The 14,530-nt window shown below is 24.8% G+C and overlaps 2 protein-coding genes across 2 annotated transcripts; both read right to left on the bottom strand.

Moving 5' to 3' along the window:
- Nucleotides 1–23: 23 nt before the first annotated feature.
- On the bottom strand, nucleotides 24–3,286 carry LOC127279441 (spermine oxidase-like). The gene is made up of 8 exons (XM_051301788.1): nucleotides 2,947–3,286; nucleotides 2,534–2,795; nucleotides 2,158–2,368; nucleotides 1,807–2,043; nucleotides 1,544–1,672; nucleotides 1,184–1,386; nucleotides 1,001–1,118; nucleotides 24–414 (listed from the first exon to the last, which is right to left on the bottom strand). The coding sequence occupies exons 1-8, from the start codon at nucleotides 3,161–3,163 to the stop codon at nucleotides 289–291; spliced, it is 1,503 nt and encodes a 500-aa protein (XP_051157745.1). The 5' UTR covers nucleotides 3,164–3,286; the 3' UTR covers nucleotides 24–288.
- A 2,849-nt stretch (nucleotides 3,287–6,135) lies between these two features.
- Nucleotides 6,136–14,183, bottom strand: LOC127279478 (adhesion G protein-coupled receptor A3). Its single transcript, XM_051301852.1, has 15 exons — nucleotides 14,039–14,183; nucleotides 13,065–13,272; nucleotides 12,821–12,964; nucleotides 12,546–12,617; nucleotides 12,385–12,456; nucleotides 12,053–12,124; nucleotides 11,835–11,918; nucleotides 11,422–11,751; nucleotides 11,169–11,305; nucleotides 10,251–11,093; nucleotides 9,787–10,030; nucleotides 8,931–9,224; nucleotides 8,020–8,812; nucleotides 7,369–7,942; nucleotides 6,136–7,117 (listed from the first exon to the last, which is right to left on the bottom strand). Exons 2-15 carry the CDS (start codon nucleotides 13,247–13,249, stop codon nucleotides 6,219–6,221), a joined length of 4,743 nt encoding a protein of 1,580 aa, XP_051157809.1. The 5' UTR covers nucleotides 13,250–13,272; nucleotides 14,039–14,183; the 3' UTR covers nucleotides 6,136–6,218.
- Nucleotides 14,184–14,530: the final 347 nt, after the last annotated feature.

Genomic DNA, 14,530 nt, shown 5'->3' with positions numbered 1-14,530 from the left:
GTGAAAAAATTAATGCACATTAATTCCTGGAATACATACGAATTTTTATTAGTAAATTTAATTACAAAATATAAAGTATCTGATAATTTTGAGCTATAATAGTTTGAATTATTTGTAATTTAAGATTTTTGAGAGTGGAAATTATGCAAATTTTTTTTTACCAAACACACTCTGATATTTGAAAATATTTTCTATATTTTACTAGTTAAATAAGTAAATATTTAATACGTTTTTTTAAATTTGCTATATTACGTGCATATTTAATTTCTGATTATTTAAAAAATTTTCCTAATTCTTTGCTAAATTTGGATGCATTTTAATAATTCGGTCAGCTTCTCTATGTCCAGTTTCAATTGCTCCGTGTACTGTGCTAAAGTGTTTAGGGTTCGTGGCTTCTCCAGCGAATAAAACAACCTGTAAATTAAATGTTTGTAAAGTTTTTATTTATTTTTTTTTAGTTTATTGAAAGTAATAAAAAATATTTGTTTATTACAACTTAATTAATTTTATTTATATATGTATAATATATGAAGTTGAAATTTTTTCGATTTTTTTTTAATTATTGTTTTCATTTGACAGAAATATTGCAATAGTGTCAATTTTCTAAATATGACATCAATAAATTTCTCTTAAAAGTAATATATGAATTTCATAAATGATAGCTTATCAATTTGAATGTAAAAGAATGGTCACTATTTTACTTTGCAAATTTTTAAAATTTAAATTTATTAAACTGTTTAATTTTTAGCTTAAATTTAAACCATTTACAATTTGCAACTACAATAATTCTCTTAAAAAACAGATTTTTTTAAAATTATATATGTTTAAAGAAATTTTTATTTTTTCAAAAATTATTGTAGGAAATGTTCTTCTTTAAAAGATCATTTATTTATGAACATAATATTGAAATAAATATATTTATAATTAATTTAATAGATTCAATTTTGTAAAAAAAATTTAATTTTATTATGAAGAATTATTAAATTATGAAAATTATTACCGGCTTAGTGGTGTCAATTGGTTCTGATAAAGTCAAAGACCAGGCATTTTCAGTATCTGATTCCAAACTTCTAAAGCTGTAGGTTCCTTGAAAGTTTTTATTACTATTCCACATGGTCCTACAAAAAAAGAAAGGAAAACAATTTTCAGAATAACTTTATTTTGTTAAATTTTATTAACCTACCGAATCATTCCAGTTGGAGTGGGAACTTGACGATGTTTCCCAACAAATCTATGAAGAATGTCGACTGTTTGATTAAACACCTGTTGTTCTGATAGTTTTTCCATTTCCCGTGAATAATTTCCCGATATCCATGCGAACAACAATCGAGGTTTGTGTTCGATGAAGAAAAATCCAACGATTCCCAACAGCCACTTTCTTTCCGGCTAAATGTATAATTTTTATTTAATTAATAAAATTTAACTTTTTTGATTACATAACTAATTTTTTTTATTATTGTTTGTTTAAATATTATTAATTTTTATATGTCTATTTTTTTATTAATATATTTATTCTAATTATAAAATTATTAATTAAGCTTACATCTTTTTCAAGTTCTTCGATGTCCTCTTTTTTCCAGAGAATATTAAATCCTCCATACGAAGTATCATTGTTCCACACAGGATTTTCGAAAGATAACAAAATTTTTGCTTCACTGCCATATCCAAGTCCCTGTGAAAAAGAAGAAATTATTTTTTTTTAAATAATTTCATTAAGATAAAATTAACTATTTAATACTTTTACATTTTGTTAATTAGAAAAAAGTTTTTTTTTTTTAGAAATTATTAATAAGAAAAAAAAGAAACCTTAATTGTTTTTTGTTTCTCCTCTGACAAAGGAGGTTGAAAAAGAGAGTTGTGTTTGTCTTTTAAAACACCCAAGGAACAGGTGAAGATTACATGATCGGCAGTGTATGCGTCTCCATTTGCAGTTTTTACTGTAACTTTTTCATTTGGATTTGAATAATCAATTGATGTAACTTCTGCATTTAAAATTGTATTGTTTAAAACAGGTAATTCTTCTTCAGGATTTGGAAAGCGTTTCTAAAATCATTAAAGAAAACGTATTTAAAAAAAAAAATAATAATGCAAATAATAATATTAATAATAAACTATTATAATGATAATAAAGTTGTTAAATAAAAAATTATTACATACCATTAAAATATCTAGAATTGTCCCATATCCACGATCTTTCCAATTTACCATATAATCTCCTGGACTGTCTTGATATTCAGAAATACTTGTTGTTGAAACATCCCACCATGTATCAGCGGCATCATTTCCCATTTCCATCATATTAAACAAATGTAAAATTCCCTCGGATTTATCACTCAACTCGGGATGATCTTTAAAATGTTTATTTAATCTACAAAAAAAAACTCCAATTTAATATAAGATAAAAAATACAATAATGAAAAATAAAATTAAAAAAATGTAATAAGAAAAGTATTTTTTAAACTTTCATTCAACCTAATAAAAAAAAAAATTATTCCGCAATATTTAAAAATAAATTAAAAACATATGTAAATACTCTGTGACGAAGAATTCGCCAATAGATCCATTGTTCTTTTCTGAATATTCCGATAATTGATCTTTTAATTTAAAGAATAAGCCTATAAGATCATCACTTAATGTTCGATTAATTAAATTTCCCGAGGAATCAATTATTAAATAATTTAAGGTGCTTAATAGTCCTCCTCTCTCAACAATTCCAAGAGGCCAAGCTAATTCAAATGCTACATTTCCTTCTTCACCATGAATCCATTGTCCACCAAGATCAACAGAATAATCATCTATTAAAAAAAAAAATTATTTCTTAACTAAAGAAAAATTAAGTGGAATTATGATAACAAAAATCTAATTAATAAACCATTTTTTTTTTATTTAATTAAAATTGAATAAATACATAATTCTGTAAGAAAAAAGTATTCTATAAAAACTTACCGAATTTAGTGGTGAAAACTCGTCCTCCAATTCTATTTTCAGCTTCGAGAATTTTCACATTTTTAAAACCATTTTGAAAAAGTTTAGATGCAGCTGCAATTCCGGATGCACCAGCACCAACAATAATTACATTTGGTTGATTTTCATTGCAATTCACTGTCAAAATATGTGACCAGAAAAATAATAACAAAATACTGAGAAATTTTGTTTTGAACATTCTCTAATTTTTATGTATTGTTATCCTAGAAAATGAAAGAAGATGAAATTACAGACAACTTAACATGTTAGCATAACACTGCGTGATCATCACGATCTAAATTCAGTAATATTTGAACATCATTTGATAATCTACTATTTTTAATGGCATCATTTAATGGCAAGGTCAACTCTTATATTCTAACGAGGGTTCAATACAAATGATATAACTGAACTTAAATATTATGCAACTAAATGATTTTGAAAATGAAAAATATACAGAATATAATTTACAAATGACAGAAAAAAATGTTTTCAAAACATTTCAATGTCATTTGTTTTAAATTTTTCGAATTATGACAACAAAGTATTTTAAATTCATTAAAACATAAATAAATAAATAAATAAATAAAAATTATTAAAATTAAACTATCATTAATTAAATATCAATATTGAAATTAGTTTATTAGCATTTTGTGAAAATTCACCCTAACAGCAGGAGATATTTCTTGAAATTTACAAAAAATTAAATTCAAAATTTTGAGTATAAAGAAAATGTTTTTAAATAATAAACATTTGTTACGATTAACTCAAACATTTATTTCAAAAGTAAAAATTATTTACAGCAAGGATAACAATCTAAGTTATCAAAATTTCGTTGAAATTGAATTAAAAAAAAAAAGAAATGCTGCAGTCGTATTTTTTTTTACATTGTGTAAATGCGGAGGTAAAAATTTCGTTTTGTATATAAAATTATTTTAAAAATCAGTCTTTAAAAAATTCCTAAAATTATATACCATTTGATTTTTTTTCTCTCTATCTCTCTTCCTCACATACCGGTTAATGTATGTACAATATGTGGATGAATTATTATTGAATTTCAATATGAGGAAGATCTTATATTCTAAGATCTATAAAAATTAATTTAATCATAATTCATATTTATCTTTGCTTAAATCGTCATCCAAATATTTTCTTTTTAATACGCAGTAAATTAGAATAAAAAAATCTATGACATATTAATAAAAATATACTATTTTCATTTTCGTCAAGGTATTATTTATCTGCGATAATCTCTTTTAGATGATAATGACGGAATTTGCAAAGATTTTTATAAAATAAAGAAAATTTGTCGATTTTTTTTTTAAAATAATCATTGTTCTCAGAAATTTTACTTTTTTATCAACATTTTTCAGTTTTATTCGTATGTTTATAAATTTTCTTTGTTTAATTGTAAAAATTAATAACTAATTATTATGTATACAATATGAAAGATGTTGAGAAAAATTCTTTGAAATGTAACAATAAATTTTTATTACTAAGTTTTTAAACGTTTTTTTTTTATAAAAAATAAATTCTTCCTGCAGACAGAAATAACAAATGGAAAATTAAATTGATTTTTTTTTAAATTTTTCCAAATTTCCAAATATTTTTATCAACCAAAAGAGATCCTTAAGAAAAATTTACGTTAAACATGTATTTAAGCAAGAACAGAAAAGTGACTTGCAGTACAACGAATAATAAAATGAGAATTTACAAAATTTACTGTACAACAATGCATGAAAAATATTCAGCGATATCGAACACCTAATATCGAATATAATTATGTATAATATTTATATATACACGTATTATTAAAAATATGTAAATAATTATGAAAAGCTCTCTTGTATTACAAATAGATTCATAATAGTACCTAAAAATAGAACCATTTATAATTATTTAATAATTATATAAAATCTGTTATTTCAAATTTATTAAGAAATTTTATTGATCTTTAATTAAATAAATTTCTTAAATAAGATAAACATTACAATTATAACATTTTTTTTATTGTTTAATAAGATTCTTAACCCTGGAGATTTTTTTTATTATTAAATATTTGGAAAATTCAAATTATTAATGGCTCTAATTCTTAAGTTTTTATATATATCAACTCGTTATCTTGTACATTCATAATCTTGCAATCAGAGTTAAGTAGACTTATAATTTTGGCACATTTACGGAAGGTACTTGATATTTATTTTATTTTCATATTTTTATATATAAAATAAAAAACAATTATTGCTTAACTTTTTTTTTAATATTTCCGGCCAAAATATAAATTTACTGATATTTAATTTAATAAATTGATGATCCAGATAATTTATTGATATTCAATTTTATCGTTAATCGCTAAACTTCTATATATATATATATATATTCTAAAGATTCAATAATTCATTATCTTCTGTTCATTACTTACGAGAGTTTCAAAGAATCCATTTTACATTAGACAAGTTGCTATTCTGAGCAAAATTAATAAATCCCCAATATTATTTATCAAAAAAAAAAAAAAAAAAAATTACAACAAAAAAACAATTATAAAAAATAACAATAATAAATTTTGATTATAATGAAGCGATAACGTTTTTTTTTTAAAATTAAAATAATTATTTCGATATCTAAAGTAATTTTGTAACTTATGAGATAAAAATTCTTAAAAACTAAATTTATTATTTTCAAAGTTTTTTTTTCTATTTTTTACTGCTTAATTGAAGATAAAGATCCAAATCTTGTCAGATAAAAAATGGATTGATTGAAAAAAAAAATGAGTGAGCAAGTTAAAAATGTTAGGAACATTAAATTTTAATTTTCTGAAACCTCTTATTTCATCTCACTGTTTTCTTTTATTTTCGCATTTATTTTTAGTAAAATTTCGTTTGAGCTTCGATAAATTTTAATTAATAAAATTGTTTTAATTTAAAAAAAGAAAAAGAAAATTTTTTCAAGTAACTGAACATTTTAATTTTAAGAGTTAAAATTTTAAACGTTTATAGCTATAAAAGTTTTCATTTTCTAATTCTAAGATTCAATTTCTAAGAGATTCAAATATGTAAAAGTTTTTAGTTTAAAATTTTCAGTTCTACGAATTTAAAAACGATAAGTGAAAAATGTGTAAATGCAATCACTTTAAAGAAATTAATAATAATAATAATAATAAAAATATTTAAAAAAAAAAAAATAAAAAATTGGATACTTCTGAATTCGACTAGGAGTAGATTGTTGTAAAACAAATCTTGATATGCGATCACACTTCAAACGCTTGTCTCCTTTTTCACATTTGACAAATCAAACAATGAATCTGGCGTAAGACAATCATCATCTAATGTTGCCACATCATCGTCAGAATAATTTTCTTTTTGATAATCAATCCCTATACTGGCATTAATATCCTGATATCGTTGAACAATGCCAATTGAACCACGCGTTTCCTCAAGATCACTGAGGGAATAAAAATTTTTGCCAATTTTCCTTGAAATCTCATCTTTTCTCTCGAAATTTGTCAATTGCATTTCTTCAAGTTGTCGTTGATCAGCACACGAATTTGACGGACAATTTTGACTATTTAATAAATCACTGATTGGCCCTCGCCGAACCAAATCATTTTCACTAATTGATTTATATGTTTCCTGTATGAATGGCGAGCCTAATGATTCACGTGAACCATCATCAGTCATTTTCTCCTGAAGATGTGAATTTGATGAAAATGAATCGACATACGATGATTTTGAGTATTCACAATTTTTTGAACTTGCAAGTGACATTGCATCACGTATAGAATTACGATGACTTTGACTTTTCAATGAATTTGTACAATCAGTGGGTAATGTATACATACTGCATGAATAACTAGATTTCTTTAGATCCGATCTAAATTGTTCATCATTGATATTAATTGGTTCAATGAAACTTGAACATCGTCCCTTTCGTTTTGTTGGTCTTTCAAGCATATCGTCGATTTCGGAAAAATTTTGCTCACTTTTTTCACTTGTTATTTGTACTATTGAATCCATATCGGAACTGCATTCTAAACTACATTGTTGAGAAGCATTGCGTAATTGTTTTTTCTCTTCGGTTTTTGATCCTGTGTCTGATTCGTATGGACTCGTAGAGACAGTGCTCTGATGTTCTTGATGTAAATGTTGAAAATCAGCTACAAAAAATTATGAAAATAAAAACTTTTTTTCAATTAACATTCATAAAACTTAAAAATTATTTAGAAATTAAAAAATTAATTAATTACCCTTAATTTTTATGTAATTCTGATATAATTTTTTTAATTTCAAAAAGATTTTTATTTTTTCTTATTGAAAAAAATAAAAGTTACAGAGATACGCTCAAAAAACAAAAGAAAGTAAATTTTGTTTAAAATAAAAAAATTGATTAAATTTAAAAACGACAAACCTCTTGTCGGTGACATACGATAATCCATGCTATCACGCTGAGCAGAATCCCTATTTATTTTTTTAGTTGTTATAATACTACTCTGTCCACTGTCCGAGAGAATATTGACATTTTTTAAATCATTAATTGGATTTAATTCAACATGAATATTTGTATTATTGACTTTAGTTCCACCGCTAAGTATACTTCTTCCAATATCGTTATCTAATTTCATTGTTCTTCGAATAGAAATACAACTTCCGCCATCACTTGTTATTCCTCCATCACCTTGTTTTCGTGGTCCTAAATTATTATTTTTTGTATGTTTACGTTGTCTTTTAAAAAATTTCCTCGCCACACCACTTTGATGGGGATTATAAAACATTTCTACACATGCAGGTTGACATTCTGTATTATAAGTTGTGACAGAATTATTCGATCTATATTGTTGTCGATGCATCATTATTAATTTTACATTCGCCATTTCCGGTGGATTAACCGTTGTTGTTGCATCAACAAGTTTCGACATATTATAACTGTTTTGCGATTTATTTGTATGCCTCGATGAACTCAGTGAATTTGTGTCTGACGTCACCTGTAAATTGAAAATCGTTTAATTTGAAATTTTAATACTGAAAATAAAAATTGATATTTTGTTTTTTATTATCAGACCTGAGTAGCTTGTGTATTGGAGAATGGTGCAGAAATATTAGTGGCTAGCGGTTGAGTTGGAACCGGTGACACAGCATCAGTAATACCACGTGGTCTGCAACATCTGTGCTTTCGTTTTTTCAGCCAACATCTCATCAACAACCATTGTGATCTAACGTCACTTCTTGCAACACCATAAAAGAAGAGAATAAAAAGTCCCAATGAACTCGCTGAAATCGCATACAAAACAGCAAAAAGTGTCTCTTCATAAGAAATATATGAAGTAAATAAATTTGCCGATGTCAATGCGGCAAAAGTCCAAGTAATCAGATACAAAATCATAATGATAATTTGTCCCTTGAGTTGTGTTATTTGTGAATGTTCAGAATCTTCAACTTCCGACGAAACTGTCTGACTACTATGTAAACTAGCGCGATCAACAGTTGGATTTGCATTTGGCTCCAATAATTCTAAATCCATATTTTCTGTCGCTTGCGTTCCCTCCGATAATTGACCATTTAAATCAGTATTTCTAATTGTACATCTAATTAGTAAATGAAGAATAATTAAGTAAACTAAAAGAATAGCTGCTGGCATAAAAATAGCTGCGAGTGATGGTTTCGACGATAAAAAACAATGCGAATACGATGCATATTCTCGAAGATTAATTGCTCCCGATAGACCGCAAATTATCAACGAGATACCCCAACCGACAAGATAAAGTCCCAGCAATGGTTTACGAATTGGTGGCTCGTGAATTTCATCATCAGGCAAATTTTCCATATCGGATTTTGAAACACGTTTGTACATATTGCTGAAAAAATAATACAATTTTTCTTTTTAATTAAAATATAATAAACTAAAGGAAAATAGGTATTTAAAAAAGAGATTTCTAAATAGAAAGAGAGAAAAAAAAATGATAATATAAATACCTTGCAGTGGCAGCCATCCAAAGTAAACTACAAAGAGACAAATAATGCAAAACTAATCCAACACCTTGGCAAATTTCAACATTTTCAGTTTGTTGAATTCCAGCAATATATAAAACACAAAGTAATGTCAACGCGATCCAAGTGTTGATAACACAATGCTTTGCTTTTTTCGGCATTGCTATTGAGGGATAACAACATACATAAGTTACAGTAATTATAACAAGACAAATTATTGTTATGAAACTTCCAACGTAAACTGCAGGATTTGAGTATTTAAACATGGCACCAGTTAAACTGAAAATTAAAAAAAGTACCAATTAATATTAAATTTTATTTTATTAATAAAATATAAACATTTATCAAGTTTTATAATATTTGTATTTTGTAATATTATTTTTTTTATTTTATAATATTATATTAAAAATATTAACATTTATTTCAAAAATAAAATAAATTAATGTATTTCTCTTGCTAATTACAGGCATTTATAAAAAAAAATTATATTTCCCTTTCAAGAATTAGAAATTTTTTTTTAATTATATTTTTTGGGAGAAAACATATCATTTTAAAAAAAAAAAATTTGTAATTTAAAAAATTGTTTATTCACACACATTTTTAGGTAATCAAATAAATCAAATAATAATAAACAATTTTTTTAAATTAGAAATTTTTTTCTTAAAAAATGACATATTTTTTTCCAAAAATATATTTAAAAAAAAATTTCTTATTCTTAAAAGGGAAATATAATTTTTTTTTATGAATGCCTGTAATTAGCAAGAGAAGTACCTTAAGCTTCATGGAGAATGGAAATTTAATTATAAATATTAATTTGAATAATTAAAAATGAATAAATTACCTTCCACCTTCCTTGTCTAGGTAACTAATATCCTGCAAAAGACCGTAATATCCAAGTCTGTTGCAATGAAATACGATCAAATTATTCATTAAATTTAATAATTCACAACCATCGCTTGACCATTTTCCCGTACCATTTGTCGTGGAATCCCAAATAACAGGAATTAATTTACTATTGTAATGATGCAAAGGTGTTTTTAACATTACATAAACCGGGTCTGTCAAATTATCAACTGTTCTTCCCACTAAGAAAGGAGAAAAAATCATTCTTAAATAATTTCTTACTTCTAATGTAAGTCAATTAACATAATTCTTTTTTTTCCATTTTTTGTCATATTAACAAATTCTAATGAAACTATTATTTTATTTTTTATAATAAAATAATTTTAATAAGTCATAAAAAAATGAAGACTAAAGAAAAAATATTAAAACAGAAAAAAAATCGTATTATTAAAAAGTACATACGTATTTTACTGCCAATAACACAAGAAGAAATATCCATATTATCATCGTCAAGCATTTTTGGAAAAAGTTTACTATTACTATACATGGAGATCATAAGTTGATAGGCAGCTTCTTTGTCATCAAAATGATTAAATAAAGATGCAGGTAATTGTACAGACGCCTCAATTGTTTGCTCTTTCATACTAATCATTGCAGTCTTATTATTAATTGTACAATAAAGTTCACGTTTCTCATCGGGATTAATACTCTTATACCAACTGCACATTAAACCCACAAAACTCTCAGGTTTTATACGTATCTCTTCCAATGCCATATTATTTTTATGCGATTGAATTGCCGGTGTAAGCTCAGTTATATTTTCCACTAATTTTACTAATTTTGTACATGATTTATAAGAAATTTCAGCCATTTTTAATAAACGTTTTGGTAAATTGAGTACAACATTTATAATATCAATCAACATTGGTCCTAATTCTTTTTCTTCAATAAGAAAACTTAAATAATTATCAATTGTTTGTGTGATAAATTTAATTTCCACTGGATCTGTTAGCATAACACTGTCACCGGTGTAGTTTTTAAATTTTTTAACAGTTTCCATTAGACTTGTTTTTGTTAGAGAGAGATTTACTTTTGAAAATTGTTCGAGAATTTTTGTTGTCGGTGAAACATAAGGACATGAATCGGTATTTAAATATTCCCAATTTCCACTCGAATTGCAATGATGTGTTGCTAAAAGTGGATTTTGTAATAAACTTGATAAAATACTACCTTCGCATGGTAATTCAACTTTCCAACCTATCACTGTTCTAGGCCACATATAAATTCCCTTATTGTTTCTTGTAACTGCAAATTAAAATTTTATATTTTTAAATTAAAAATTCTTTCCTTTTTTTTATGAAAGTAAAGAATTAATATTACCTGTTTGGGGACAATATCGTGTCAAATTCGAAATTACTATGACATTTATTGTTTTTGATTTATTTCCAAACACCGAGGCTAATAAACAATTCCACTGTCCATTGTGTTCTTCTTTTACCGGATTTATACTTAGTGAGCTAAAAAAAATTTTTTTTTTTAAATTTACTTCCATTAAACGAAATTAAATTTAAAAAATAAAAAAAATTATTTACAAAAATTAATTTTTTGATATAAATTAAAATTTTATAATTACCTATCAACAATGCCATTTTCTGTTAATCGTCGATTTTCTATTTTAATATTCGACAAACTATCATTTGGATTCAAATGCATTGTAAAATTTTGCGCATTGAGAGTGATATTTGGATTCCAAAACCACATTATTTTAATGCGTTCATCATCAATTACAGTTGGTGCACGACATCTCAATGTTAATGAATCGCCGGCAAAAACAATTTGATTTTGATGTGGTAATACTTCTAAAGCAGGAATTGTCCACTCACAATGTAGGCCTTCAGTTAGTCTTAATTTTCGAATTGCTTGATCCTTTAAATTTAAAGGTGTCACACATTTTGGAGGAGGGCTGAAAAATAATTTTTCCACAATATTACACATTAAATTGATTATAATTTATTACAATAAATATAAATAGATCTTTTGATTTACTTTAATTTTAATGAACTGTTATAAATCCAGCTGCTAAACCAATAGAGATCACAATTACAGTTCCATGGATTGTCAGACACGTCTCTGGAAATAGAAATTTTTTTACGAAATATTAAACAAAAATCAGAAAAATGACGAAAACAGATAAAAAGAAAAATAAATTAAATGTATAACATTGAAAAATGTTTAATTATTAATAATTGTTTTTATTAACTCACAATTGTTTCAATGATTTAAGTCCGTGAAATGTTCCTTCCATCAATGTTGTTAAGTAATTATTATTCAGTTTCCTGCAAATTTATTAAAGGTTCTTGTAAAAAAAAAAATAAAATTGTAAAATAAAAAATGATATTTATTAATGAAAATTCACAACTCTGAAAAAATTTTTTATATAACGATCTTCCCCCATTTTCGTAAAAAATTTAAATTACTAAAATGTGCAAAAATAAATTAAATAAATAAACTGATTTTTGCAAATATAATATTGATTATTATTCAAATAAAATTATTATTAATTATTATTCAAATAAAAAATAAAAACTACACTTACAAGCGATCTAAAGCCTCCAAACTATGAAATAAGGTTGGACCCAACTTGCTTATTCGATTGAAAGACAATTCACTAGTAAAAAGCAGAAAAAAGGAGTGTCAGCAAAAATAAGGTTTTAAAAAATTGTTTAAAATTTTTTCTTTTTCATTTGAGTTACTTACAGCCGTTTGAGATTTACCAGTTGCTTAAAGGCTAACGAGTCTATCGTTGTAATTTGGTTACGACTCAAGTCTCTAAATGTAATATTAAAGAATTTATTATTATTTTTAATAATAAACAATTTTCGACAATATAAAAACAATTTTGTTTCTATTGTTAAAAATTATTGGTAGTTAAAAATTCATCTTACAAATCATTAAAATAGTAAAAAAAAATTATATATAAAAATCATTACATTTAATTTAAAAAAAATTAATTAATATTAAATTTATCTTACAGCCTCTCCAAGTTTTCAAGACCGTTAAATGATCCTTCAGCCAAGGTAGTAAGTTTATTGAAGGAAATACTTAATCGTTTTAGATATGTCAAATTAATAAATATTTTCGGCTCAATAATGTAAATTTCATTTTTGCTTAAATCACTGAAAAATAAATTTCATAATTGAATTATTCTACTTCATGTGCTAAAAATGATGAATTAATAAATTATAATTGCCGACTTAATGAAAAAAAACAACTTACAGTTGAAAAATATCAACACCGATTGTGTCGAGGGCAATTTCTTTAATCTCTTGTATATGATCATTGCAAATTACTTTCAACCATTCTGCTTGTGGACCAACACGTTTGCATTCACAACGAAGAGGACATGATTGACTTGAAACAAAACCTTGCATCAGAATCAGGATTACATAGACAGTAATCATGATTGACAATTGTGGCCCCTTACCTTAAAAATAAAATATTTTTTTTCAAAATCATTTACAAAATTATCTACACAACACATTTTTATATTTTTCCTTTTCATTATAAACAAATTTTTTCCTAATCAACTTAATTAAAAACATTTGAAATCTAATAAAAAATTAATTCTTCATCCAAAAAGGGTAAATTAATTATATTAAACTGAATTTGTTAAAAACAAATAGGAAAATAATTAAAAAGATAATTAATTTACCATCTGGCAACATACTCTACAAAAATTTATTAATTAGGGACATTATTTTACTGATTTGATATATTTAATCATGATATATTTATTTCATAATATTGTTAACAATAGTTCATTATTTACAAAACAAAAGAATGCCCAAGTTATGTTCTAACTGTACAATTAATGTAAAGTTATTAATAATTAATAAATTAATGAAACTATTTAGAGATCCCTTATTTAATTAAATTAAATTTCAATTATCTAAATATATGTATAAGTCATTGGCAAAACATATTTTAAGCAAATGGTAACGAAATTAAATATTAATTTTATTTAGTGCTTTATTGACAAGCGAGAAAAATGATTGGAATGAGAAATCTATAAATATGTATTAATGAAAAATAAACAAAGATAAATTTACAGTATTATTGATGCTTGGGGAATCCTATATATATATATATATATATATATATATATATATATTTCTGGGAGTTGAATATTCCAACTGTCAAAAATCATTTAAAGGGTATATTTTTTAGATAAAGAAAAACAATTTACTTACGGCCAACGTTTGTAGAACTTTTATTTTCACATTTTTTAATGGAAAATAATGTAAAAATGCTTTAAAAAAGGGAAAATTACACTACTACGGCATTACTAATTCCGACACCAGCATTTACATTTTATGTCTATCTTTCTCTTCTCCCATATTCTCTCTTTCTCTCTTTTGGATCCTTCTCATCGTGTCTACTATTTCTCTCTTTCCTTCACTCAGCTATATTATCTTTCTCACTCTTCTCTCAACCCTTTAATCGTTTCTCTTTCGATATAAGGGGCAACTTCACACGTAACCAATTTAACATTTTTCATTTGCTTTATCATTATTTAACTTTACATTAAATATATATCTATCTAAATGAAAGAATTTATCAATTATTTTTTATTTATATTTATAATTAAAGTATTATCAGTCATTTTTAATAAAACGTTAAGTTTTTTTTGAAAAAAATTTCAAATTTCCGCTTAAAATTTGTGCACCAATGATAATTAAATA

The sequence above is a fragment of the Leptopilina boulardi genome, unplaced genomic scaffold, assembly GCF_019393585.1.
Source record: "Leptopilina boulardi isolate dan_hultmark-lab unplaced genomic scaffold, ZJU_Lbou_2.1 LbouV2_216, whole genome shotgun sequence".
Lineage (NCBI taxonomy): Eukaryota > Metazoa > Arthropoda > Insecta > Hymenoptera > Figitidae > Leptopilina > Leptopilina boulardi.
The sequence above is the reverse complement of the archived record's forward strand: the minus strand, read 5'-3'. Positions and strand labels throughout refer to the sequence as shown.

Bases quoted from the DNA above. Each gene is read 5' to 3' on its own strand.
- LOC127279441 (XM_051301788.1), bottom strand. From the start codon at position 3,163: ATGTTCAAAACAAAATTTCTCAGTATTTTGTTATTATTTTTCTGGTCA. The intron at 2,796-2,946 runs GTAAGTTTTTAT...TTTTTTTAATAG, and splicing joins AGTTTTCACCACTAAATTCG to ATGATTATTCTGTTGATCTT. The intron at 1,119-1,183 runs GTAGGTTAATAA...CTTTTTTTGTAG, and splicing joins ACTCCAACTGGAATGATTCG to GACCATGTGGAATAGTAATA.
- LOC127279478 (XM_051301852.1), bottom strand. From the start codon at position 13,249: ATGATTACTGTCTATGTAATCCTGATTCTGATGCAAGGTTTTGTTTCA. The intron at 12,457-12,545 runs GTAAGTAACTCA...GCTTTTTACTAG, and splicing joins CTGGTAAATCTCAAACGGCT to TGAATTGTCTTTCAATCGAA. The intron at 11,094-11,168 runs GTAATATTAATT...TTTAATTTGCAG, and splicing joins ACGATATTGTCCCCAAACAG to TTACAAGAAACAATAAGGGA.